Source organism: Kogia breviceps, chromosome 2 (assembly GCF_026419965.1).
Source record: "Kogia breviceps isolate mKogBre1 chromosome 2, mKogBre1 haplotype 1, whole genome shotgun sequence".
Taxonomy (NCBI): Eukaryota; Metazoa; Chordata; class Mammalia; order Artiodactyla; family Physeteridae; genus Kogia; species Kogia breviceps.
In genome coordinates this window covers 112,597,419-112,622,916 of record NC_081311.1, presented here as the reverse complement: position 1 = coordinate 112,622,916, position 25,498 = coordinate 112,597,419, and the positions used below count along the sequence as shown (strand labels likewise).

At 34.9% G+C, this 25,498-nt stretch overlaps 1 protein-coding gene across 7 annotated transcripts in view; it reads left to right on the top strand.

The window, feature by feature from the left end:
* The window catches only part of LRP1B (LDL receptor related protein 1B), a 1,895,525-nt gene that overhangs the window by 1,276,230 nt on the left and 593,797 nt on the right, over positions 1–25,498 (top strand). For all 7 annotated transcript variants that reach the window (XM_067025946.1, XM_067025948.1, XM_067025945.1 and 4 more), the window contains one exon: positions 13,222–13,371. In XM_067025946.1, the coding sequence (XP_066882047.1) occupies positions 13,222–13,371 (150 nt within the window). The remainder of the gene's footprint in view (positions 1–13,221; positions 13,372–25,498) is intronic.

Genomic DNA, 25,498 nt, shown 5'->3' with positions numbered 1-25,498 from the left:
GTATAAATATAAAACCAAGTTCTTTTGAATGTAACCCTTATTCATTGCAACCCTGTTAATTGCAATTTTTGATCTATCCCAATAGGCTAGAGAGACTCTTGTCTGTAAATTAACTATAAAAAATATTATTGGTGAGTAACTTTACAGCAGGAAAGTCTTATCTATATTGTCAGTTTAAATTCTTTATTTGTGAGGAATGGCACCAGTAAAGACAATGCTGGTTTCAAGAGTATTGTAGATACTGATTAAAATAGATTAAAACTATGTTGTATAGTAACTTTTTTTTTAAGTTAGCATTTTCACTGTGTGTGCTTGAACCACTTTCTTAAAATATATTCAGTAGTTATATTGTTTACTAATTTACACAAAATACTGAAGTATTTCAGATTATTGTGTTTTCTTTTCTAAAAGTTCTTTTTTTGCTGTTATTATTTTTTCCCTCTCTTAGTGGACAATTTAGATCTGTGATATGAATAAGTGGACCAAAAAAATTTTTTTTGGTTTATACACAAATTTAAACTGCCTTTTAGTGTAGTATCAAGGTTAAGTCTCATAAGAAAACATTTGATAGAATTTTTGAAATACTCTCAAGAATTCATGCCACTGTAATCCCACTTTATAAGGTTCTTTTAGAACTATTCCCCTGAGATGATTTGTAAAATGGAATTTTTCAGTGCTATAAATGAACACATGAATGTGTGAAAAAATAAGTACAAACCTTTTTTTTTTGGTATACAATGACTGTCATACCTATGAAATACTTATATACATAGGGATATTTGTTACTGTGTTATTTACTCATTGAATTTCACTGATATTTTTCACTGCAGGAAGTTATTGTAATTACTTTCTCATGATGAATCTGTCTGAGCCATCTCTGGCTTAAACTCCTGCCCACTGCATTCCCTGAACCATTTCCATGAAGAAAAGTAGGTGATTAGGAAAGCAGGAGCTACTGTTCAGTTGAATTTTCTCCTTTTGCATATTGACTGTCAGTTTATAAATTATTTTTGGAAAAAATGATAGAAAAATGCATGGAAAAAAGGTACAAGATGTAAGGAGAAAAAACAATATTCTGTCTCGTAAGGCTGGGAAGTGTCAAATGAAAACAATCATTTTCTATCACCCTTTATGAAACCTGTATTCTCACTATGAAGTACATCTTTGTGGTTGTATGCACGTAGCCTGGGATATATGATGAGGATGTCACTTTGGCAACAAAAATAACATAATTATAGTGACTACTTGTTACGGATTTAGAATATATTAAGCACTTGCAAAATGCTTTTCATTAATCATCTCATGGTAATCATTTCTGGAAGACTTTCTTACTCTTCCTTTATAGATGCAGAAACCGAGGCTTGTTGAAAGAAATGAGTTGCCTGTGATGAATGGTAGAGTTGGGATTCAAAGCCAAGTTTATCTGCTTCCAAAGTCATATTAAATCTTAACCATATGCTATGCCCAGAGAGGCTCATTTCATATAGTAATTACCTGACCTCAAGCAAAGATCAAGGAATAAAACTGGTACTCTTTCAACCATAGAAGGTGGGAAAGAAAAATCTAGAGCTTATGTACTCCTAAGAAATGTGGGAACAAGTAGGACACCGCAGTCAGCTTTTCTTTTCTTTTTTTTTTGTGGTTCGCGGGCCTCTCACTGTTGTGGCCTTTCCCGTTGCGGAGCACAGGCTGTGGACGCGCAGGCTCAGCGGCCATGGCTCACGGGCCCAGCCGCTCTGCGGCATCTGTGATCCTCCTGGACTGGGGCACAAACCCGTGTCCCCTGCATCGGCAGGGGGACTCTCAACCACGGCGCCACCAGGGAAGCCCTGCAGTCAGCTTTTCTAAGCAGCCAGGGGTATGCAAGAACCAGTCTCACCTCTGTGTCAGTTGTGCCTCACAATTAATTATTTCTGAATCTTTAAATGCATGTTTTAAACAGTAATGTCACTGATAGACTAGGCCTTCTAGTTTGTGGAAGTGTTTTCATATTTTAATTCACTGGATTTCCCTTACTTGTTTTCTGTTAACTCCATATGCATGACATACTTGAAAGAGAAGTGCATAGTGATCTTATCAAAACACCCAACTTGGCATTTTATGAGTGTGTATCACTGAAGACCAAGTAATTGCAGACTTCAGGCAGTTTGGGCTGAATAACTTTCTGTTAAATACAAATCAACATTCCCATTATACATTGTTGAACTAAATATTTTCAATTAAGATTTATTGCTCAGTCTTGGATACATTAAGTGCTTAGAGCAGTTTACAAAATGGGATTTTAATTTACTACTTAAAACCATTTCAGAGTTTAAAATGTTTATATATTATGAATTTTATCCCTCAAGCCTCATATAAAGCATATTGGCTTGTCAATCAGCATTACCCTTCATGGCTTATTCTTAAGAATCTAGTATAACTATATATTTTATTTTCTTCATGTTTTCTGTTCATTTTAAATGTAACCCCAGGGCTTCCTGGTGCAGTGGTTAAGAATCCATCTGCCAAGGCATGGGACCCGGGTTCGAGCCCTGGTCTGGGAAGATCCCACATGCCACAGAGCAACTAAGCCTGTGCGCCACAACTACTGAGCCTGCGCTCTAGAGCCCGCGAGCCACAACTGCTGAAGCCCGCGTGCCCAGAGCCCGTGCTCCGCAACAAGAGAAGCCACCATAATGAGAAGCCCGTGCACTACAAGGAAGAGTAGCCCCCGCTCGCCACAACTAGAGGAAGCCCGTGAGCAGCAACAAAGACCTAACTCAGCCATAAATAAATAAATAATTTTTTTTTAAGAAAAATAAATAAATGTAATCCCAACCAAAAGTCATTTGTTTACTCAACCTACAAGTACACCTTCTTGAAACCTACCAAACTTTTTTTATTGTTTAATCATTCTAACCCTTATATGTAGATTTTAAAATCTATTCATGGATAATATTCATAAATACTGTTTACCGTATCAAAAGAACTCAAGGACCTCAATTTTTTTAAATAAGGTTAAAACAAATTTCTGGATATGTTTCCTTGATGTAATACAGTTATATATATACTTATTACTCAGCACAGTTACATTTATTATGTATGAAGCTTAATTAACATATAGAGCTATGCACCCCAAAAGAAATGATAATAATAGGTTACCAAAAAGAATGGAGGAATTAACAAACTGATATTAAAATTACACATTCATATACACACAATTTAAATTTGTTACATTTTTTAATCTGATCATTTACTCATTCAAATGTTATGAAGTGTAAAGAAAAAAATTATTAAAAAAAAGTTATGAAGTGTATACTAGGTTCCAGACCCTGAAAATAAAACCTGGGACACATTATCAAAGTCACAGTCCAGTAAAGGAAAAAGACAGAAATATAAACCATTTGATGAGACCTTTAGTAGAGTTACACAACAACAAAAACCAATATTGGTAATAAGTACTGTTTCCAGACACCATAAAGATAATGTAAGTAGACACTATAAAAATAGAACAACTAATTCTTGGTGAGAAAGAAAAATAGAAGAATGAGTTGTAACCAAATTGGTGATATTTTGTAACTTCAACTGGACCTTGAAGGAAACATATGCTTTTGTTTTTAAGGTATGACGGAAGAAGGGGCTTTCCTTATTCTTAGTAGAAAAAAAAAAAAAAACAGGCTTAAAAGGCACAAAATCATGATATGTCTAAAAAACTGAACTATTCTGCGTGTCTGGGGAAAAAATATCTAATACAAGGGATTATTTAGGATAATATTGACAGGAACTATAATTTTAAAATAATCAAATGATACAATTCAGTGTTTTTAAAAATAGTATGCTCTATTTTACCTATCAAGCTATAAATATAGCTTAGGGAAATTATAAAACTGTAGGCATTAAACCTTTTAAAATGATCTTTTAGAGCAAAATACTTCTTAAGAAATAAACTGTCACTGACTCTGGTTTTCCTCTAATTTTGCATGTTATTTTCACAAGGCACATAATTTTAAGAGCTTGAACTATAAGATAAATTGTCCCAAGTAAGAGCTTGGGACATTAAGAGCTTGAAATATAAATTGTCCCAAGTAAAATGATTTATGTGAAGGAGAATGGAGGAGATGCTGAAATCCTAACTTGATACAATAAGCAATAAGGAATTAATTAACTTAGGTCTGTAACTGTGTGTTATCAGTGACTCTTTTTGTTTTAATTCATTTATTTATTTATCTTTGGCTGTGTTGGGGCTTCGTTGCTCAGCACAGGTTTTCTCTAGTTGCAGCAAGTGGAGGCTACTCTTTTTTGTGGTGCATGGGCTTCTCCTGTTGCGGAGCATGGGCTCTAGGCATGCAGGCTTTGGTAGTTGTGGTGTGGTGGGCCCCGTAGTTGTGGCTCGCAGGCTCTAGAGCACAAGCTCAGTAGTTATGGCGCATGGGCTTAGTTGCTCTGCAGCATGTGGGATCTTCCTGGACCAGGGCTCGAACCCATGTCCCCTGAATTGGCAGGCAGATTCTTAACCACTGCACCACCAGGGAAGCCCCATCAGTGACTTTTTTTTTTTTTTTTTTTTTTTTTTTTTTTTTTTTGCGGTACGCGGGCCTCTCACTGTTGTGGCCTCTCCCGTTGCGGAGCACAGGCTCCGGAAGCGCAGGCCTGGCGGCCATGGCTCACGGGCTTAGTTGCTCCGTGGCATGTGGGATCTTCCCGGACCAGGGCACGAACCCGTGTCTCCTGCATCGGCAGGCGGATTCTCAACCACTGCGCCACCAGGGAAGCCCAAGTGACTTCTTAAAGTGGAGTGAATTGAGAGGATTATTTCAAGGAATACTTTAGATCAAGTTAAAATGAGGGTGATATAGATACTTGAAGTAGAAGAAAAAAAAACAAAAAATTATTTCCTCTATCCTAGGTTCTCTGGCTAGGGCCCTGGAAATTAGACTGAAAAAAGACAAAAAGAGAAAAACAGAGTTTATTAACTTGCATAGCACACATGTGAGGGAAACTCATTGAAGAATAACTCAAAGGAGTGGTTAGAACTTGTGCTTATATAGCATCTTACTAAAGAACAATAAATTTGTAGAGAAATAAAAAGGTAAAGGAAAAAGGTTTTAGACTTTCAAGGAAGGCGTACTATGAGAAGGTAAATACATGAGGAAAACTAAGGAAAGATATGGGTCATTTCGGTAACTTTTGTTACGTAGATTCCTCTCATTGCTGTCTCTGGGCTGGTAAATCTAGACCTGTCTCTGGTGATTAAGAGCCTAAGCCCGCTTTCAGCAAAAAGGGAGGGCAGAGAGCTTTGATTTTTGGTGTCTATTGTTTCTTAATTATCTTCAGGCCAAAATAATCTTTAAAGCAAAGAGGTCTATTTTGAAGTGGCATATTCTGATGCCCTACATTCTCAACTTTTTGTTGAATAATATTTTTTAATTGAAATTTTTATTGAGGTAATTTTAGATTCACGTGCAGTTATAAAAAATAATGCATGGGCTTCCCTGGTGGCGCAGTGGTTGAGAGTTCCACCTGCCGATGCAGGGGACGCGGGTTCGTGCCCCGGTCCGGGAAGATCCCACATGCCGCGCAGCGGCTGGGCCCGTGAGCCATGGCCGCTGAGCCTGCGCGTCCGGAGCCTGTGCTCCGCAACGGGAGAGGCCACAGCAATGAGAGGCCCGCATACCGGAAAAAAGATAATAATAATAATAATGCAGAGGGGTTCCATGTATACTTTATCTAATTTTCCCCAATTGGAATATTATGCAAAACTACAGTAAAATATTACAACTCAGATATTGACCTTAATACAATCCACCAATCTTATTCAGATTATGTATTATTAGTATTCATTTGTGCGTTTGTATATTTAGATCTGTACGATTTTATAACATGTATAGGTTGCTGTATCCAATATCAGAGTCAAAATACTGAATAAACTGAATCGAGTTCTGTGGATAAGCGGATGGAGAAAAAAAAGCAAAATAAGATAATGAATAATTCTAATATCACAACAATCCTTCCTGACGCCCTTTTATAACCACACTACCCCCCCACCCCCTTTTTTTCCTCCCCACACTATCTTCCATTTCTAAACTTTTGTCATTTTAAAATGTTATATAAGTGAATCATACAGTATGTAAGCTTTTGGGTTGACTTTTTTCCACTTAGCATTTATGCTTGTAGAGTCATCAAAATTGTTGCATGTATCAATAGTTTGTTGTTGTTGTTTTCTTTCCTTTTTAACGTTGAGTAGTATGCCATGGTATGTACATACCATAGTTTACCTAAACATTCTCCTGTTGAAGGAAATGGGATGATTCCAGTTTCTGACTGAAGCCAAATCCGGCCTCTATATGCCGACACTGAATTAAATCTCAGAGACAGAGTTTTGGGTGAAGTAGAAAAGAATAGATTTCTTACTTTGCCAGGCGAAGGGGGCCACAGCAGGCTAATGCCCTCAAAACTGTGTGTCTCCACCTTGCGGTGGTGGTGGTGGTGGTGGTGGTGTGAGGAGTCTTATAGTCCTGGGGTGTGTTGCTGATTAAGATCAGGGTACGGTAAGTGCAGGGCCCGCATTCCTTCAATTCAGACCTTCTCTGGAATGAAGAGTGCTTCGTCAAGCAGGTAACATCTTCCATTTGGTGGGGCCTTTAGTTCTGCAGAGGAGCTCAAAAGATAATGTTTTGTGTATCCCTTGAGGGGGAACCAGGACGCTGCCCCAAGGCTGTACTATTGTCTCTTGACTCTTCCTCCCTTATCTCCACATCCCCTCCCTTAAATGATTAGCAGCTGTTTGAACCTGCCCTTTGGAACTCAGGGAAGGGGACACTGAAAGGCTTTTGTGCCCAGGAGGCCCATAGGGTCCTGCTCCATTTCATGACTACTACAAATAAAGCTGTTATAAACATTCATGTACAAGTTTTTGTGTGAACATCCATTTTCATTTCTCTGGGATAAATTCCCAGGAGTGCAATTAGTGGGACCTATGGTAATAATATGCTTAGTTTCATAAGAAACTGCCCAGTTCTTTTCCAGAGTGGCTGTACCATTTTACATTCCAACCAGCAATGTGTCAGTGATATAATTTTTTCCTACATCTTTGCCAGCATTTATTTTTGTCACTAGCTTTATTGTAGTCATTCTTATAAGTGTGTAGTGATACTCATTGTCATTTCAGTTTGCATTTGCCTGTGACGTTGAACATCTTTTTCATGTACTCACTTGCCATATGTATATCTTCTGTGAGATTTCTGTTCATTTATTTTCCCCATTTTCTAATTCTGTTTTTTTTGAACTATTGAGTTTTGAGAGTACTTTTCAGGATCCTAGTCTTTTGATGGTTATGTGGATTGCAAATACTTTGTCCCAGGCTGAAGCATATTTCTGATTGGCTTTCATAGAACAAATGTTTCTAATTTTGATTTATCTGTATAATTGAGAAAATAATGTTTTAAAAATTAAGTACACAATCTGAGTATTTCTCATTATTAAATTATCTCAAAATTATCAGTTGTAGGGATTACCAGAGAGATGGTTGTAAATTTTAAAAATAGGATTTTAGCTTGAAAGGGAAATACAAAAACCTATACTACTAATAAATATGTAAAATTTATTAAGTACCTCTATGTGCCAGACACTAGGATATGAGGCAATTATTCTTATTATTACAACCTCACGATGGTGAAGTGAGTGTGTAGCCACAAAGGCTACCTAGCCTTCTGTCAGATCAACCCAGAGACGCTTAGACAAAGTGATTGGAGGGTGGCAGTTTATATTTGTGTTCACTTCAGAGAGAATCCAGGGACACAAACAGTAATTTGGGCTTCCTCAGTATATTTATTCTTTTTTTTTTTTAGAGATCTTTATTGGAGTATAATTGCTTCACAATACTGTGTTAGTTTCTGTTGTACAGCAAAGTGAATCAGCCATGTGCATACATATATCCCCATATCCCCTCCCTCTTGCGTCTCCCTCCCACCCTCCCTATCCCACCTCTCTAGGTCATGGCAAAACACCGAGCTGATCTCCCTGCGCTGTGCTGCTGCTTCCCACTAGCTATCTGTTTTACATTTGGTAGTGTATATATGTTGATGCCACTCTCTCACTTCACCCCAGCTTCCCCTTCCCCGACCCCATAAACCATAAACAAGACAAAAAGACAACACTCAGAACAGGAGAAAATATTTGCAAATGAAACAATGGACAAAGGATGAATCTCCAAAATATACAAACAGCTCATGGAGTTCAATATAAAAAAAACAAGCAATTCAATTAAACAATTGGCGGAAGACCTAAATAGACATATCACCAAAGAAGACATACAGATGTCCAAGAGGCACATGAAAAGATGTTCAACATCACTAATTATTAGAGAAATGCAAATCAAAACTGCAATGAGGTACCACTTCACACTGGTCAGGATATTTATTCTTCAACTTACAAAATCTAAGTATTCTCAGAAGGGATAAAGCATTTCTTGAGATAGCCTAATTGTAAGCAGGCAATTAATCCTATTCTACTTCTCCATGGAATAACAATGCTCCTTTGAAGCTAAAAGTTCAAATGTTTCAGAGAAAGTGCTGCCCCAGGAATAATCATGCCTGTTTTGGTGTACTCTGAAAAGATCTCCATTTTGGAATATCCAGAACATTATAATTATTCTACAAATATAGTAGGGCATACAACTTTACAATATTTTCCCATTTTTTGTGTTTTCAATAACCAGTTTCTACAATTTTCACAATTCCAGAAGGAGAAGTTGTGTTCTATTGTCTGAAGATAATACTACAAAGAAAATATTTAGAAGATTTCAATGTTATTTATATGCGTCTAGAGGCCTTGAAGTTAATCATCTACATTTAAATATCCATAGTATGTTTTTTTCCCTATCTACATCTTTAGTATTCCTCTGTCTCCAAAGATCTCATCATGACCCACTTTCCAGCAAAATTTAAAAGGCCTCACTGAAACTTTTAAAAATTCAAATTTAAAAGATTATAAAAATATGCAGTGTTTAAAAGAAATTTCTTAAATTTTGTATTCCAAAATGACCTGGAGAGATTTCTTTAAAATACTGATGTCTGGGACCAACATAAACCAATTAAATTAGAATTTCTGTGATTGGGATCAGTATTTTTAATAGCTTTCCAGATAGTTATAATGCACTGCTAGGGATGAAAATTTTGAAATTAAATTTGACAAGTGATGGAAAAAATTAAATAATTACTATCCCTAGGAAGCCTCAATTTAAAAAATGTTTTCTATATATTTGCATTTTTGTTTTAATTCCACATTGCATGGTATATTGATTTTATTTTGAGTGATATAAAAAAGAAAAGAAATGAGACACATAAAAATGAACTTTCCAGTCTTAATTGTAACAACACTTAAAACTTAATGGACTTAATTTTTTTAGTGATATATGGAAAATATAGTTAGATTATATTTTTTAATTATGTGTAGTTTCTTATATCAGTGTATGGAATGTTCCTACTATGAGAGCAGTTATATAATTTTTGCAAATTACATTGTCTTAATTTAAAAATAAGCTGGTTTAAATCAAAATGTTCAAATAAAATAATACATTAAGTGAAATCTTTGGTTTAAAGTAACAAATGTTAGAATCAAAGCAGATGGATTACCTCTGCATTTTTATAATAGTAGAAAAGATAGGTAAAAAGGTAAGTTTTTCTTTTCATAAAGGTTTCTCAGTTTAGGTGATGACTTTTCTTCCATTGATCTACCTATTATTTGATTTAATCTCGATTTTCTCTTTTGATTACCAGATCCAGATGATTTTAAAAATAAATATGTCTGGTAGAAATGACTCTATATTACTAATGGCATATTCTTCAGACAGACCTTACAGCCCTTTTGATGATTTTTTAATCTTAGTTACCCATTCTGAGGATCTTCTAGTACAGACATAATTATATTTCTCTGCACAGGTTCCAGGACAGTTTTATAGACATGCTTATATTTGATCTGTTTTCTCATGGCTCTTGACTTAGTATGCTAAAATCACTGAGTAGCTTCAATTGCATCAAAACTACTATTAGTTTACTGCTTAATGATTTATCTTTGAAATAGCACAACAGAGATCTGATTCAGAAATTATTCCAATAGATGGATACCAATTTATTCTTCAATGTTATTAAGACCTAAGCATAATAACAAAGTTTAAAAATCTTATGTAAAAACATTTATATTCATGAAATTTATAAATATGTACTTCTAAACATGCTCATCTATGAATTTTAAATGTATATCATCAATTTCTTGAATTCATAATAGGATTTTTAATATATTTCAATTCTCTTGTATACACCTGGAAATAAACATGCTCAAGGGCATTCTAGGGTTAAGCTAATATATCTGACAGGAGAGAAGGTATATGTAGGTGGCTAGGTGACATATCACATACATATATAGATTAAAATAGGAACTTTAATTTTTTTTCCAGTAAACCTTAAAACTATTAATCCTAAACTATTTTGTATTAACATTGATGTAAAAAAATATAAGCCATACCAAGTAGCTCTATTGAATCATTGCCTTTCCTCCCTATTTTCATAATGCATGGACATAAGTAGTATAGTAGAAAAATTCTGTCATGGGGATAATTCAGCTTTACTAGGCAGAACTCCTTGAAGACAACTTATAATTTTCATAGTGGAGTTAATTAAATAACCCATGCCTTCATTCAGTGTTTATAAATTTTCTTCTCTGCTCTAGGCATCATGCTCAGCACTGAAGGTGAAAAGCTCACAATAACAACAGCTTCTTTCCTCTCAGCACGCACAGTCCAGGAACAAAGATGTTCAGTAGTAAAACCTGGGGCACTCTGACCCAAACTCTGCAGCTTCTCTGCTCTGTATAACTGCTTTACAAAACCTAAGTTCGGGTCTAGAAACTGCAGAGTTTTAGGTAGATGAGAAAATTCTGATATTATGGGTTAATCTGGAGTTGAGCATATTCAGTATGTACCCTCTCCTTACAAAAAGGAGTTGAAGAAACTTAAACACATTCCCTAAGATGGAAGAGACAAGAATATTGATTTTAAAAATCAAGGTGAAGGAAAATAATCGATTAGCCTGTTGAAGCCAGAAGTGAAGTTTGTGGTATAAATGCAATTCTTTTACAATTGCCAGAGATGGGTCACAAATCTGACTCTTCAGTTTCTTTGCAGCCAAAGGAAAGAGAGAAATATGATCAGTTACAATTTTATATTTTCCGCATAAAGCTTTTTCTGGCACTGAGTCCTGAAAGAGATTTCTCCCATGGGTCCTTATATAAAGAGGTTACACTGTGATATATTATTCAGACACTATATCCTGGCAAGTATAACAGTGGGTTTTCTATAGCTACTTCTTTTACCATCTTTCACTTAAGCCAAGGGCACAATGCCAAAGTTCAGTTCAGCAAGAGATCAGAGAGGGAGAAGAACTTAGCAATCTAAAAATGCAGATAACGCTGATGGTTTGGCTTGATTGAGAGGTAAAGTTTGGAATACACAGGGAGATAGGTAACTTTTCTTAAAGGGAATTTTTCATAAATGTATTCATTAATTTGATACTTGCTGAAAATTTGGCAGTAGAAAGTTTGGGGTTATATTTTGTACCATAAATCTATAATAAAGATATGCTTCATTGCTGTTTAAAGATGAAATTATGTGCTTTAGATGGTCAACAAAGTAGAAAGTAAAATAGACCACTTCTGAAAATTAAGCTGTCTAAACCAGGATTTATTAATACCAGAAAAGATAGATGGAGGTGGCTTAGGAAGTACCTGTAGAATAACCAAACTTTCTCTCATAAAAAAATTGAATGATGAATGATTTTCACCATGAAAATATTATATCATAGAATATGGCTGTGATAGTTTTTATTTGATAATTTTTTTCATAGTAATTAAAGCCAGTTACCCACAGTGGTTATCAAAAAAAAAATCTGAAAATTTTATCCCTGCAGTGTCTAATTTTATGCATTGTGATTTTTCTGGTGAACCTCCTAGACTTTTGTAAAGAAAACATACCAATAAGTCAGTAAATAGCTGGTATATTGTATAGGCTTGTTTTATTATTGCTACTTGCTGAAAACTGGTCCACTCTCTGGATTGGGACTAACTGTAGTTGAGAATATTTTGGATATGATATCACTTTCTCAATGTACTTGAACTCATATGATTCTCTCTGATTGTCTTCCTTCTTTCTTCCTTCTCGTCTTCCTTCTTTCTTTCCTTTTCTTCATCTTAGTTTTTTTTTTTTTTTTTAATAGGGAAGGGACTTTTTTGTAGTTTGTTCACTACATTCTGTGAGGGAGATCCCAGAAACAGTTTATTTATTGTATGCCTGAGGATGTGCTTTTTCATAAGTAGTTGTGGGTAACAGAATACCAACATGGAGCCACAGTGTTACTGTTATAATGTAGACCATAAGCCTACTGAGAATGCCTGTAATTAATTAGATGTATGCCCTTGGCAATCAAAATTTACATGTCCTGATACCTTTGAAAACCATGAACACCCCTATAGTGTATGTAATTGTTCATAAACTACAAAAAGCTAACTTACAGTGACACACTGTGCCATGTAGGGACAATGGTCTTAAGCCATTGGCTTGGTTCACTTACTTGCTGTATGGTTTGTTTCTCAATGGCATCTCCTATATGAGCGCAATTCACTGCCATGCTTCAGTGAAATTACTAATTGTTGAAATTCTCCTACCTTTGGATTTACTTGAAAACTACTGAAAACACCAATTTAAGTCTATAACTTTCTAAAGTAACTTTTACTAAAAGTAAAGGAGAAATTATAAATATCATTAATAAGTATCCCAAATGAGTATTACACATTAAAACTTTCTGAGGCAAAGCAGCGTAATGAAGAGGGCAGACACTCAGTTTAGAAACAGAAACTTACTTAAAATTTCCAGAATGTCCACTTACTAGCTATGGCCTCAAATAGATTTCTTAACTATTCTAGGTATTATTTTCCTTATCTGTACAATGGAACAGTCATTCCTCTTAATGTCATAAAATTGTTATGATAACAGAGATAATCACTGTGTCTCTAAAAGTAGATTATTTGACCGATAGTTAAAACAGTGTGTATATATCTCCCTGTTAGCCAGATCTTATTTTTAAAGACAAAATTCTGAGCCTGAAACTGATTTTTTCCCCCAAACCTAGTGCTAGGTGAATATTACAATTTAAGTGGCTACCATTATGTTTAAATTGTATAATTTAATTACAGGACTATCAATAGACTATGTGGAAAACAAACTTTATTGGATCAGTTCGGGAAATGGAACCATAAACAGATGCAACCTGGATGGTGGTAATTTAGAAGTAATAGAGTCAATGAAAGAAGACTTAACAAAAGCTACAGCCCTAACCATCATGGGTAAGTACAGTGGTACTATAGCTAGGATGCTTGTATTGATTGGGATTGATTAATAATGACCTGTTAAAGCTTAGAAAAGATTGCTCCATTAACACCAGAATCACATTCAAATTGCACATCTCTAAGAGAGTTTTTCTTTTCTTTTTCTTTTTTTAACCTTAGCAAACAAACTTAAAAGAGTGACTTAGTGCTATTAGCAATAATAACTTCACTGTTATTGATTCTTGGGGTATTATTATTCTTGGTATTATTTTACAATCATTTTCTGTGTTCTACTATAGTGTTCTAAAGTGCAAGGACCTTGTGTATTTGTCACAATAAGGTAAAATCTTATCTCTGCTTATAAAGGATAGAATGATCTACACAGACATTTGAAGAAACAAGGCCACAGTGTCATTGACCAATAATTTAAATTATTCTTCCACAAAAATTCTTTATATGTACACACACACACACACACAGATTATACCTGACTAGTGGTTATTTTAGAATACGATTTATTTACAATTGTCTCATAAGGCAGTAAGAAAATAAGGTTATTTTGTATTACCCAGCTTTACCAAATTAACAAGAAAATTTTGTTGTATGTATTTTTACATTTTTTAAATCACCTGAGTAAAAACAGCAGAGTTTAAATTCTGAAAGTGGTTTGGTAAACTGCAACAATCCCCAGTCAACACCCACACTACGTTTTCAAAAATTGAATTCCAGTATACTTCGTGAAATCAACCCAAACTAGCAAATAATATGGCCAAGGAACCCAGTAAGTTAGAGGAAGCATGATAAAAATATGTCATAACATTTCAAGAGATGTCATTGACTTTTAGTGAATATATACACATATATATATATCACAAACTTTACTGTAAAAATCATTGAAAAATGTAGGCTTTATAAAAATTTATTTCTGCTCACATGATTGCTACCGACCCTGCTATGAGTAGGAAATGAGTACTAAACTTACAGAACTCAATGCTATGAACAAAATCTCAAAAAATGGAGTAGTCCATTTTAGCAAAAAAAATAAAGTCAGTTAGCTTTGTTTCCTAATAAAATAGAAGAGACAAAGCTTGGATGAAATCATTAAGCATATATTGGATCAGAGCTGTGAATCTTATTTGACATCAGTGCCGTATGGGAACCAACCTTGAGTAAATTAAAGTTCTTTTAACAAGTGAATGGTTATGTATTGTCCTTCTCCCTGCCGCCATAATTTGATTAACACTGAAAGATAAAAAATAAAGAAAGCTATTAATACCTCTACTGTCAATACATTAACTGGACATATCAAAATATATCTGCAGTTTGAAGGCTTAAAATGTAAAGGACATCACCATAGAGAAGCAGGAGAGCAACGTCTACTTTCTGAAGTTCCCTAGCTGGTCTCTGTATTTGCCCTTCTGTTCAGATTCCCCCTTCTTTCGGAACCTCTCTACTCTTTCTCTTTGGGGATGGTACAAAGTGTGATGATGATCTGCTTCCTGCTGAGGCTGAATAATATAGTCATATAAAAAAGACAATTAAAAAAAGGTAAAAAAAGGAGAACCTTACCACTATCCAGGGGATTACTGATGACTACAGCTATAAATGTTTAAGAAGAAATTTGCCTACAGTGATACTGAAATTGCACATCCAGGAACAAAGAAATAATTGTAATATGAAATGACCAGTTATATGCCAGCTCCTCAGACTACCTAGGTGATGGATGATAAGTAACTGAAAGTTTGTGTTTCACTAAAATTTAGGAGTGGTTTTCCTAAAACTGAGTTAATAATCTCTTTGGACACATTTCATAGTTTTTAAACTTAAAATATTATAACTTGTAACTCTCTGGGGGCTCCCAGTTTTACTTGGAATATTATATACAGAATAAACTGAAAGGAGCTTTGAAATATTACAATTAGGTAAAGCAGTAGGTATTTCATAATACCTAGATTAAAATAAAGTAATTATTTGATGATTCAATCAAGTCCAAGACCCAAAGACTAAGATTGCTACATCTAAGTTTCACAAACCCTGTGATACTTCTTTCAAGAGGTAGAGTTTAACTTCTCTCCCTTTGAGTGTAGGCTGGACTTAGTGACTCACTTCTAATGAATAAAATAAGGCAAATGTGATGGCGTTTGACTTTGGAGATGAGGTCATAAAAGGCATGAGCCTTCCTCCTTGCCCTCTCTCTCTTGGGTCACTCACTCCGGGCACAGCCAGGTGATAAGTTATGAGGTCCCACAAGCAGCCCAGTGGAGAAGTCCACACAGCAAGGAACTGAGACCTCTAGTCAATAGCTGTATGAGTGAGCCATCTTGAAAGCAGAGCCTCCAGCCCAGTCAAGATTTCAGTTGACTCAGCCAAAGCCAATGCATTACAGCAACCTCAAGAGAGACTCCAAACCAGCTCCACCCACATAGTGGCTCCCAGATTCCTGATCCATAGAAACTATGTGAGACAATAAATGTTTATAGTTTTAAGATACTGAATTTTGGGTTTAATTTGTTATACAGCAATAGATAACTAATTCATGTAATTCCATCTATAGAACTCATTCATTTATGAATAGATTCACAAATTCAAATACTTATTTAATAGAGTGAGGCAAGTTATAGATAGTAAAGTGTGTCAGGTGTGATAAAATCCAATGGCTCAACATGATAGTAAGTAGCAACTGAGTCTAGACTTCAGTATCTAGACTTACTTGAGGGTGGCAGAAAGTATGATAAAACTGGAGAGAGCTAATGGCCCACTTGAGGTAGAACACCTCTCACCTCCACTTATTTTTTACCATAAGGAACATTACAAGGTTGTGCCAGACATTTCATTTTTCATGAGAAGCAAGAAATCTAGGTTTCTTCTTGTTGTTGTTGTTGTTTTTTAAATCTCGAAATTTAAAAATGTTACCAAATTATCACATTACAAAAATACCATGCAGGCCAACATACTGCACATATAGGCTAACTGTGAAGGCTAACACTCTACAAACCAAGAAAGCTAACAAATAACAAAAACACCACCACAACAATCATCTGTGTGCTTGATTCACCCCAGTGGCACCACCCAGTTACCACCTCTGGTTCAGTCATCTTTTATGCTGGTGATGTTGCATTGTAGAGTGAAAAGGATGGAGCTAAGGCAGCTAATGCCCAGTTGTACCATTGGAGGGGACTTGGTAGAGAAAAATAATAATAATCTGGGAGAGCTGGCATAACTTACAGAGGTGAGCAGGACATATGATTTCTTACCAAGCTTTTGTGGTCTTGTTTGACCAGACCTTGTATTCTGCCTGAGGTATATACAAATGAAGAGCATACGAATGTGAGGTCAACTTCTTATTTGAGTTCAACTGTTGACAAGGAAATGTAACTTCGAAATGTAGAGCTTGCACCCTAACAGCAATGGATACTCAATTCCATTCATTCTTTCAACGTATATTTGCTAGTGCCTACCATATGCCAGGATATGGTGGTGGGAATCCTAACTTCATCGAATTTGCAGAAAAGCAAGGAAGACAGACACCAAGGAGGATGAAAAATGCATAGAATTATAGGTAACTGTTAAGGAGCAAAAAAAGAGAAAAAAAGGACAAAGCAGGGAAAAGGGATAAAAAAGTATATAAAAAGATATAAAAATGTAAAAAAGTATATAAAATTTTAGGTTTTAGGTTGAATGGCCCGGAAGAGTGAAGGAATGTGAACCAACAAAAACTGTTTTAGTTGTTCATTTGGTTTTCAGTTTTTGTGTTATGTTTTTAAATGCTTTGTTTTAAAAAATATTTTTAAAGTAATTTAATTATATCAAAATAAACCTTCACAGGTGATTCTGATAATTTACCAGGTTAGACATCTTTTAAGTTGACCATGGTTCAAATACAGTATTGTCTGTGATTCACCTTTTCTCCAGTGAGTCACTTGGTCAGAAGTGATTTACACATTGGGTACAATGGCTATTTGATGAGGACTCTTAACACCCTTTACTCTGGACTGAATGTTCGTGTTCCCCAGATTCATATGTTGGAGCCCTAATGTGATGGTATTAGGAGGCAGGGGCTTTGGGAGGTAATTAGGTCATGACATTCAAGCTTCCATAATAGTGTCCTTCTAAGAAGAGACCAGAGAGCTTGCGTCTCTGTGGTGTGAGATTATAGCAAGTAAGTGCTGACATTCTGATCTTGGACTCCAGTCTCCAGAACTGTGAGAAATAAATTCCTGTTGTTTAAGTCACTTAGTCTATGGTATTTCTGTTAGAGCAACCCAAACTAACTAAAATACCATTCCAGTTAGCTGATATAAGCTGACTAGCCTATAAACTTTGAACATCAAATTCTTCCCCATTTTAAAGAATGACCTTGTCAATTTTCTTTTCCCAAATGTCAGAGCTAACAAAGAAAATAGCTGCTACTTTAAGATACAGTAGCTGGTAGCTCTAAAATTATATCTACTACTTATTTTTCTTAGATAATTTTTCTCAGTATTTAGCAGTTCTTTTTTTTTTTTTTTGCGGTACGCGGGCCTCTCACTGTTGTGGCCTCTCCCGTTGCGGAGCACAGGCTCCGGACGCGCAGGCTCAGCGGCCATGGCTCACGGGCCCAGCCGCTCCGCAGCATGTGGGATCTTCCCGGACTCGGGCACGAACCTGTGTGCCCTGCATCGGCAGGCGGACTCTCAACCACTGCGCCACCAGGGAAGCCCTAGCAGTTCTTTTTAAATAATTTTCTTTTGTAAATATATTTCAGTTTAATGATATAATAAGGTTACCCTAAAACATTTCCTTACATGATGTCCAAGAGGTTTGTGTTATAAAATAGTGTATAGTCAACTGTTATATCTAGTTTCAGATACAGAACATTTTTGTTTGTTTCTATTCACCTTTTCCTCATAACATTTGGCATTTTCCTCATCATTAATGTCTGCAGGAGACAGTGAGGTAATCACAAATTAATAAAGTTGCTCTTCACTGCCTTTAAGAGGAGAAGGAGGTTAAAACTATTGACTAAAATTAGTGTTTGTAGGTTATTTATGGATTATATTTAACATACTGTTCCTTTTCACTGTCAACATATGCAGATTGAGAGCAGGCTGCATAAATTGTATCCACATTGAAGAGAAAGTTAGAAAAATCAATTCATGGAACTGAAAGAAAATACACAAATAAAGCACATGCACTGGCAGAAATAGGCTGAATAATATTTGGAGAAAATTAAGATGAAATTCAGAAGATAGCAGGATGGTAACTTAGCTGTATTTTATACTTTTAGAGTGAGGAAGGGAAGACCTGGAGCAAACGGACCACAGATTTAAAATAAAAATAAGGATATAGGAATTTTTCAAGCAAACTTGAAGAAATCTGCATATCTGTATGGCAATTGTGGATTTAGTGGTCAGCATCTTATTCAATCATAGGTGACCTTCATACAGTCCATTAAAACATGTCATGTAGTAATTTGTCAAGTTTTTACTAGGGCAAGAGTTTGAGTCCTGGGCACTACGAGGGGTATGGGTTTGAATGTAAACCTCCACCCCACGCTCACACCTCATAAGCTTTTTTTTCATTAGCTCATGTATTACTCCATTGTATATACAGTATTCCCATTGAGATTCAAGTATATATCTACTCTTTTGGTTTCATTTTGTGGTAAATATGATCTTTGGAAATTGTTCTTACCATGGTATTTGTAAATGGGAATTCTGAAGTTAACATGGCAGGTTCTTCTTGAATGTCAAGAGATATATATATTAGTAGCCTTCTTTATGTGATTAAATCATAGACTTTTATAATTAAATGTAACGTTAGATATCTTTAAAGTTATTTTGTCAGTTGAGGAAGTGTACTTCAGATTCCTGTTCCTACTATTCACTAACCAGCTGTGGCTATGGGACAACTACTGAACTCTATGCCTTAATTTTCTACTCTGCAAAAACATGATCTTTGACCATATGAGCTACAAAGGTTTAAAAACTTGTATGATTTTGTCACTAATGGGTTGATCCAGAGTGCAGGAAATTGTTTAAAATAAAGCATTATCTAAGTTGAAGTAATATAGGAGAAGCAATAAAGACTGGCTAAAAATAAAATTTATGTGTGAAGTTATGTTAATCAGAGTTCATACCAATCTGTTTTAGAAGTTGGGCAAAGTTATTGTTTTGACTTTTAGTTGAGAATTTGGTGGATGTTTACAACATAGGATTGCTTAAATTAATTGTTTTAGAATGGGTTTGTACTTTTTATAAATATCTAAATAACTAACTTCAACACTCATCTGATCTTAGAATCACTTGCAAAAATTGGCAAACTTCTCTTTAAAATAAAAGGAGCTTTGAATCACAGGTAAAGGCAAAAACAAAAACAAACAAAAAAAACCCTACACATTTTCTATGAATACCTAAGCCCTCTCAGTTGACTTTTTCTGTGTTATCAATCACAGTTTAAATATATTATACTATTGATCTGTTTCAAGTAGGAATTTGCCAGAATAGGCTTAATATGTAAATATTAGAAGGATATTGAACTTTGGCTGCAGTTAGGATTGATCAAGGAGGAGAAAAATGCATATTCTATGTGCATTTTCAGTCTCTTAACAGAAACAAACTCAGCCCTGTAATGAGTAAAAAGTTGTCTTCTCTTGATTTGGTTATGAACACTTTTATTTTAAATCAGTGTTAACAAAATAATCATTTCCCTTTAGGGAGCCCTTGAAAGGCTTTACCAAATGTACCTCTTAAGGACATTTGTTCATACTTTTGATAGGTTCACTTCACAAAATTGAAGTCATCATAATAGGTGCTGTGAACATTCTCAGCACATGGATAGCTTGCCATGGGAAACAAAGGCTGTCAGATTAAAATGCTTCCAGAACTGTCCGAATATCAGAGAAGGTCATATTTATTTGCTTGAGAATGAATACAGTGTTAATATTTTGGGAGATTAAATGTTTTGAGTGTTCCCACTGGAGTTTCTACAGAAAAGCATAATCATCTAACTGAAAAAAAACACTGCTGACTGAAAAAAAACTCTAAGCTTAATGGCAAAAACAAATTAGTCTTTACCTACACTAACACTTAAGCTCGCTGCACTAATTTCTCAATGATATACTTTTATCTGTATCTGTATTCTTTCAGCAAATTATTTGGTGTAATGACAATTAGAATTTATTAAAATGTATCTAGAACTCAATTTGCATGCTTGTATATTTCCTCAAATAATATACTTTATAAATAATAATAGAAATATGAAAAGTGTGTATACAATAAACAACCCAGTAAAATTGGCACGCAGAAACCATCAAAACCCTTTTTTTTTCTACGTTACTTTCTAATATAAATTATTATGGCAAGTTGTCATGACATCTATGAAACATTATAAATGATAGCAAGTGACAGGCTGTAAGTCTGGTGCATTTAGTCTTGCTAAGATCCTTAGACTGAGCACTTGAAGATTCACACTGAAATCTAGTCTGAAAGGATTCTATATGTTATATTCTTATTAAAAGGTGGAGAGTCTGATGACTTGAAAGTTCTTGACTTCAATAGCCCACCTTAAGAAGTCATTTCCTCTGTTTTGTACAAGGCAAGTCCACTTTACCTGTTGTCAAGTGCAGGTTTCTTTGTTTTGTTTTGTTTTTAATCATAGCTTACTGAATATTTTTCTCCCTCTGAATGTGCAAAGAAGCTGAAACTTAGTTTCAAAGGAGTTCTTACTTCTTTATGAGACTCTTCCCTCCCTTCCTTCCTTTTCTTTCTTTTAATCTTTCCTCCCTTTGGCTGTTCCTTGGATCGCCAGTTTTCTCTTTATATCTGATAGCTTTGCCCCTTTATTTGTTTTGTTGTTTATTTGTTTTCCTTTCACAATCTAGTTAGATACTAACATTTTATTTGGGCAACTAAAACAACTTCTTCCCACTCTTCATATCTCCGATCCCCAAACTATTAAGACCTGCCAGCTTCAGACCTCCTGTGGCACCCACCTACCCCCTCCTTAGCCATAATATTTCAGAGGCTGGCATAAGCCCTCACAACTTACTCTGAAATGCTCATTTTTTCCTCTCCTTTTCATTCACCAGAAGTTGTTTGTCACAATATTATTAGTTTTACCTTATAGATAAATGAAACTTAAGGCCAATAAGTTTTGTTAAAACCCAAAGCATTATTTTTCCCACCTTATAGATAAAGAAATAGGGTCAGTAAGATTTGTGAAAACCCTGTCCTCTGAGACTCAAGCTCAGAGATCCTGATTCAAGTTAAGTGTGGTTTCCATTACCAGGAAGAGCCTTCCCTATCATAACTATACTTTTCATTTGATCCTCCTCTACCCCTCAGCTGCAATACATCCAGGCAAACTGTTCCCCCGTATCTGATCATGTCCTACTTATTTCCATTTGTCGTGCTATTCCTTGTTCTTTGACTGCCTTCCATATTTATCAGCCACCCTAATGGGTGAAATATCACCTTTCACGGCCTACTTCAACTATACCTCTGTGATTTGAAATGTTTCCCTTCTCTGAACCCCTTTGTATTTTTCTAATGTAGTGGAATATTCTGTCTTTTCTAATGAGTGAAAATGTCTCACTTTTCCATAACTTGGGACTGCATTTTATTCATATATGCATCATTCATGATACACAGCAAGATGCTTTGCACTGAGTACATTTCATTATGTAACAGTAGAATGTATGAATAAATAAAACAATGACCATCTACAGACCAAACCTCTACCACAGAAATCAAAATATATTTTCAATCAAAGCAGGCAAATGCTTATGTAGAATGATCACAACCATAAATATACTGTACAATTTAAATATATATAGAAATAAATATTAAAAGAAAATACTTTGAAATATAAGGATTTGAATTGTATAGGGAAGAAAATGAATAACATGATTAAGTGTATACAGCAATCATTTCCAACATGTATTCTACATACATGCGTATATAGAAATGCAAGAAGAGACGTATTGAAAAATGTTTGTTCTCAAAGGAACTAAACAGCTTCATGGAAGATTAAGAAGAAGAAGGGAAAAAAAAAAGAATACCCTAAAACACGCACAAGTGAAAGAGTTCCAAAACAAAACAAAAACTGATGTTTGGAATGTTTTAGTCTCTTAAAGGTAGTATATCACAGTTGGGCCTAACAGCATTATTCTCTTTAAAGATAATAATTGATAGTCTAAATAAATAAATCATTCTAGTATTTAATTTACAAATCTTAACTCATGTAATTCTCACAGTCCCCTGAGAGAGGTACTATTAACACTGCTTACTCCAGAGCTCCCGGCCAGGGTTCAGCCAGCCTAAATTAATCGCTCAGAGTTACCTGGTTAATAAATAGTGTAGCAAGCTTTCAAATCCATGATTCTTAGTCTTTACAGCTTGAGTTTCTTCCAGGAATGTGTCTTGTAGCTATAGTTAACACTAAGATGTATGTGCACTGAGATGTATACAAGAATATACTTTGAAGTGTTACTTGTAATTAGAAAAGCCTGGGGAAAAAACCTACATGTGTTTTATAAAGGACTAGCCAAATGAATCATTAAATGTTCATGTAGAGTGAAATATTAAGCAGCTATTAAAAATTAGGTAAATCTATATATTGATTTGAACCATTCTCTAGAATATATTTTTAATTGAAAATAAGTTCAAAAAGCCTATACAGAATGCTCCAATTTTTATCATATGTATGCATTTCTTTAAAAATATATGTATTTTTTAATAATGTTCTTTTATCCATTATGCTGCACTGTTTATCTCAGTAACTATTGTTTAGAGAGTGTCTACTCTCCAAATTTACACGTTATTACTAATAGACACAGTTACCATGCAAAGGAGATATTGAAACTGCAGTGTTGCCTCTGAAAACATCGTGGGTGGTTCAAGGTCAAAGCTGGGTCTCTAACATAATTCTGTCTACCTCCTTAGTTAGATTTCTTCTCACTATGCCAGCGATTCTCAAACCCAGGGTGATTTTGTCTACCAGGGAATATTTGTCAATGTCTGGAAACATCACAGCTGCTGAGAAGAAAGGGTTGCTACTAGCATTCTAGTGTGTAAAAAACAGGAATACTGGTAAACATCCTACAAGGCACAGTAGGGTCTCCCATAACAAAGAACTGTTTGGCCCAAAATGTCAATAGTGCCAAGCTTGAGAAACCTGCTCATACCTAAAAGATTCCTTCTTATCCTCAGAGACCAATCACCTGTATGAAGCCTGATATTGTGACTGTTGCCCTATCATCACAAATTTTGGTTAAAATAGAAAGCCTTAAAAATATATAAATAAAAACAAATACCTGGTGTTTATAAAAGCTGCTGGTATCAAATTGTCTTGGAAAGATAGGGTGGCAGAGAAGAGAGTGGCGATACACTTCTTTTATGTTTGTTTTCTTTCTTTTAAATGTAACTTAATGAAAAAGAGTCAGGATTTGCTTCTCTTATGTTTCTATTTATATTTATATATTGTATCATAATAGAGAGAGCATACTTTTCTGTCACAGTTTTGATTCATTCACCCATTCAACAATTTATCAAGTGACTATTTTGAGTCAGGCACTATTTAGGTGCTAGGTAAACAGCAGGGCATAAAGTAGGTAACAATTCCATTACTATAAGGGGCCAGTATTCCCAGTGTAGGAAAAGAGTATACAGTTGACCCTTGAACAACACGGATTTGAACTACGTGGATCCACTTATACGGGGATTTTTTTCAATAATAAATACTATGGTACTACAAAATCTGCAGTTGGTTGAACCCTTGTTTGCAGAATTGCAGGTTAAGGAGGAACCACATAGGCAGAGGGCTGACTGTAAGTTATACCCAGATTTTCAACTTCCATGAGGGCCTGTGCCCCTAACCCCCAAGTTTTCCAAGGGTCAGCTGTAAAAGCAAATAAATGAGTGAAATAAAATTTGTCAGGAGGTGAAAGACACTAATGGAGAAAATTCAACCAGGGCAAAAGAATAGGGAGTGCTGACTTGGGTTAGAAGAGAGGAACCAGAAAAATTATAATTTTAAGTAGTGTGGTCATGGCAATTTTCACTGGGAAATGGTAAGTAAGCAAGAATCTGCTGGAAGTGAAGGAGTGAGTTATTCAGGTATCTGGGGGGAAGAACATTTAAGGAAGAGAGAGAAAACAGGAAATGCAAATTTACTAATGGACCATATTTTCAAATACTTTTTGCTTTTAGAAGAGTTTTTTTTGTTTTTGTTTTGTTTGCTTTTTTTTTTTTTTTTTTTAATGCTCTAGGCATCTAACTTACTTTCCTCCTCCATGGAGCTTTTGCTATGTTTAAAAAATACCTGATGCGTACATGTAATTTTACTGCTGTCATTGAACTAATCTACTAAAATAGTATATACAGTTAATTTATACATATAATATGAGCTAAAAGTAGTCATCTACAATAACTTTACATCTCTAAAGGAAAGCTTTTAGTTTTCATGTGTATGAAATTCTTAATGATGTCGAAATTAGTTCTGCCCCATGTGTTTTTCTTTATTTCCAATTTATTTTATACAAAGTTGCTATTAATTATTATGCATTTTAATAAGAAAGAAATTTCTAATATGATTATTCAAGCTGTTATGGTGTATGTTTATAGAAATAATAAACCATAAATCAGTCATATGAAGAAATTAATTATAGTTATTTAGAGCAAACTTAACATGGTAGAACTTCTAGTTTGTTGCTTTAATTTCAAATGTTCTAAAATTAAAAGCTTGAATGATTTATATGTTTATGAAATTGTATTATGCCAGTTAAAATTATCTAGATTTAGGAAAATTATTAACATATTCTTTTTAGAAAGATTGACTTTTTTTGAGAGAATGATCTCTAGACACCAGAGTATATATTTGTAAAATATTACTCAGTAGAAAGCATTCATGAAACATGGTCTATAATGCTTGAGAATGGTTCTTTTAATGAAGAGTCCTCAAAACATATCAGAAAAAATAATACCAGTTTCTATCATGAGGATTGAAAAAAATGTTAATTCTCTTAGGTATATGAATGATCACCAGTGCAATTATATTAGGTATTTGTATAATTATTATTGTCATATTTATACCTGAATTATGTAAGCAAGTTCTACTTAAGAAAATACAAGTGATGAAAAGCTGGACAAATAACATATCATTTAAA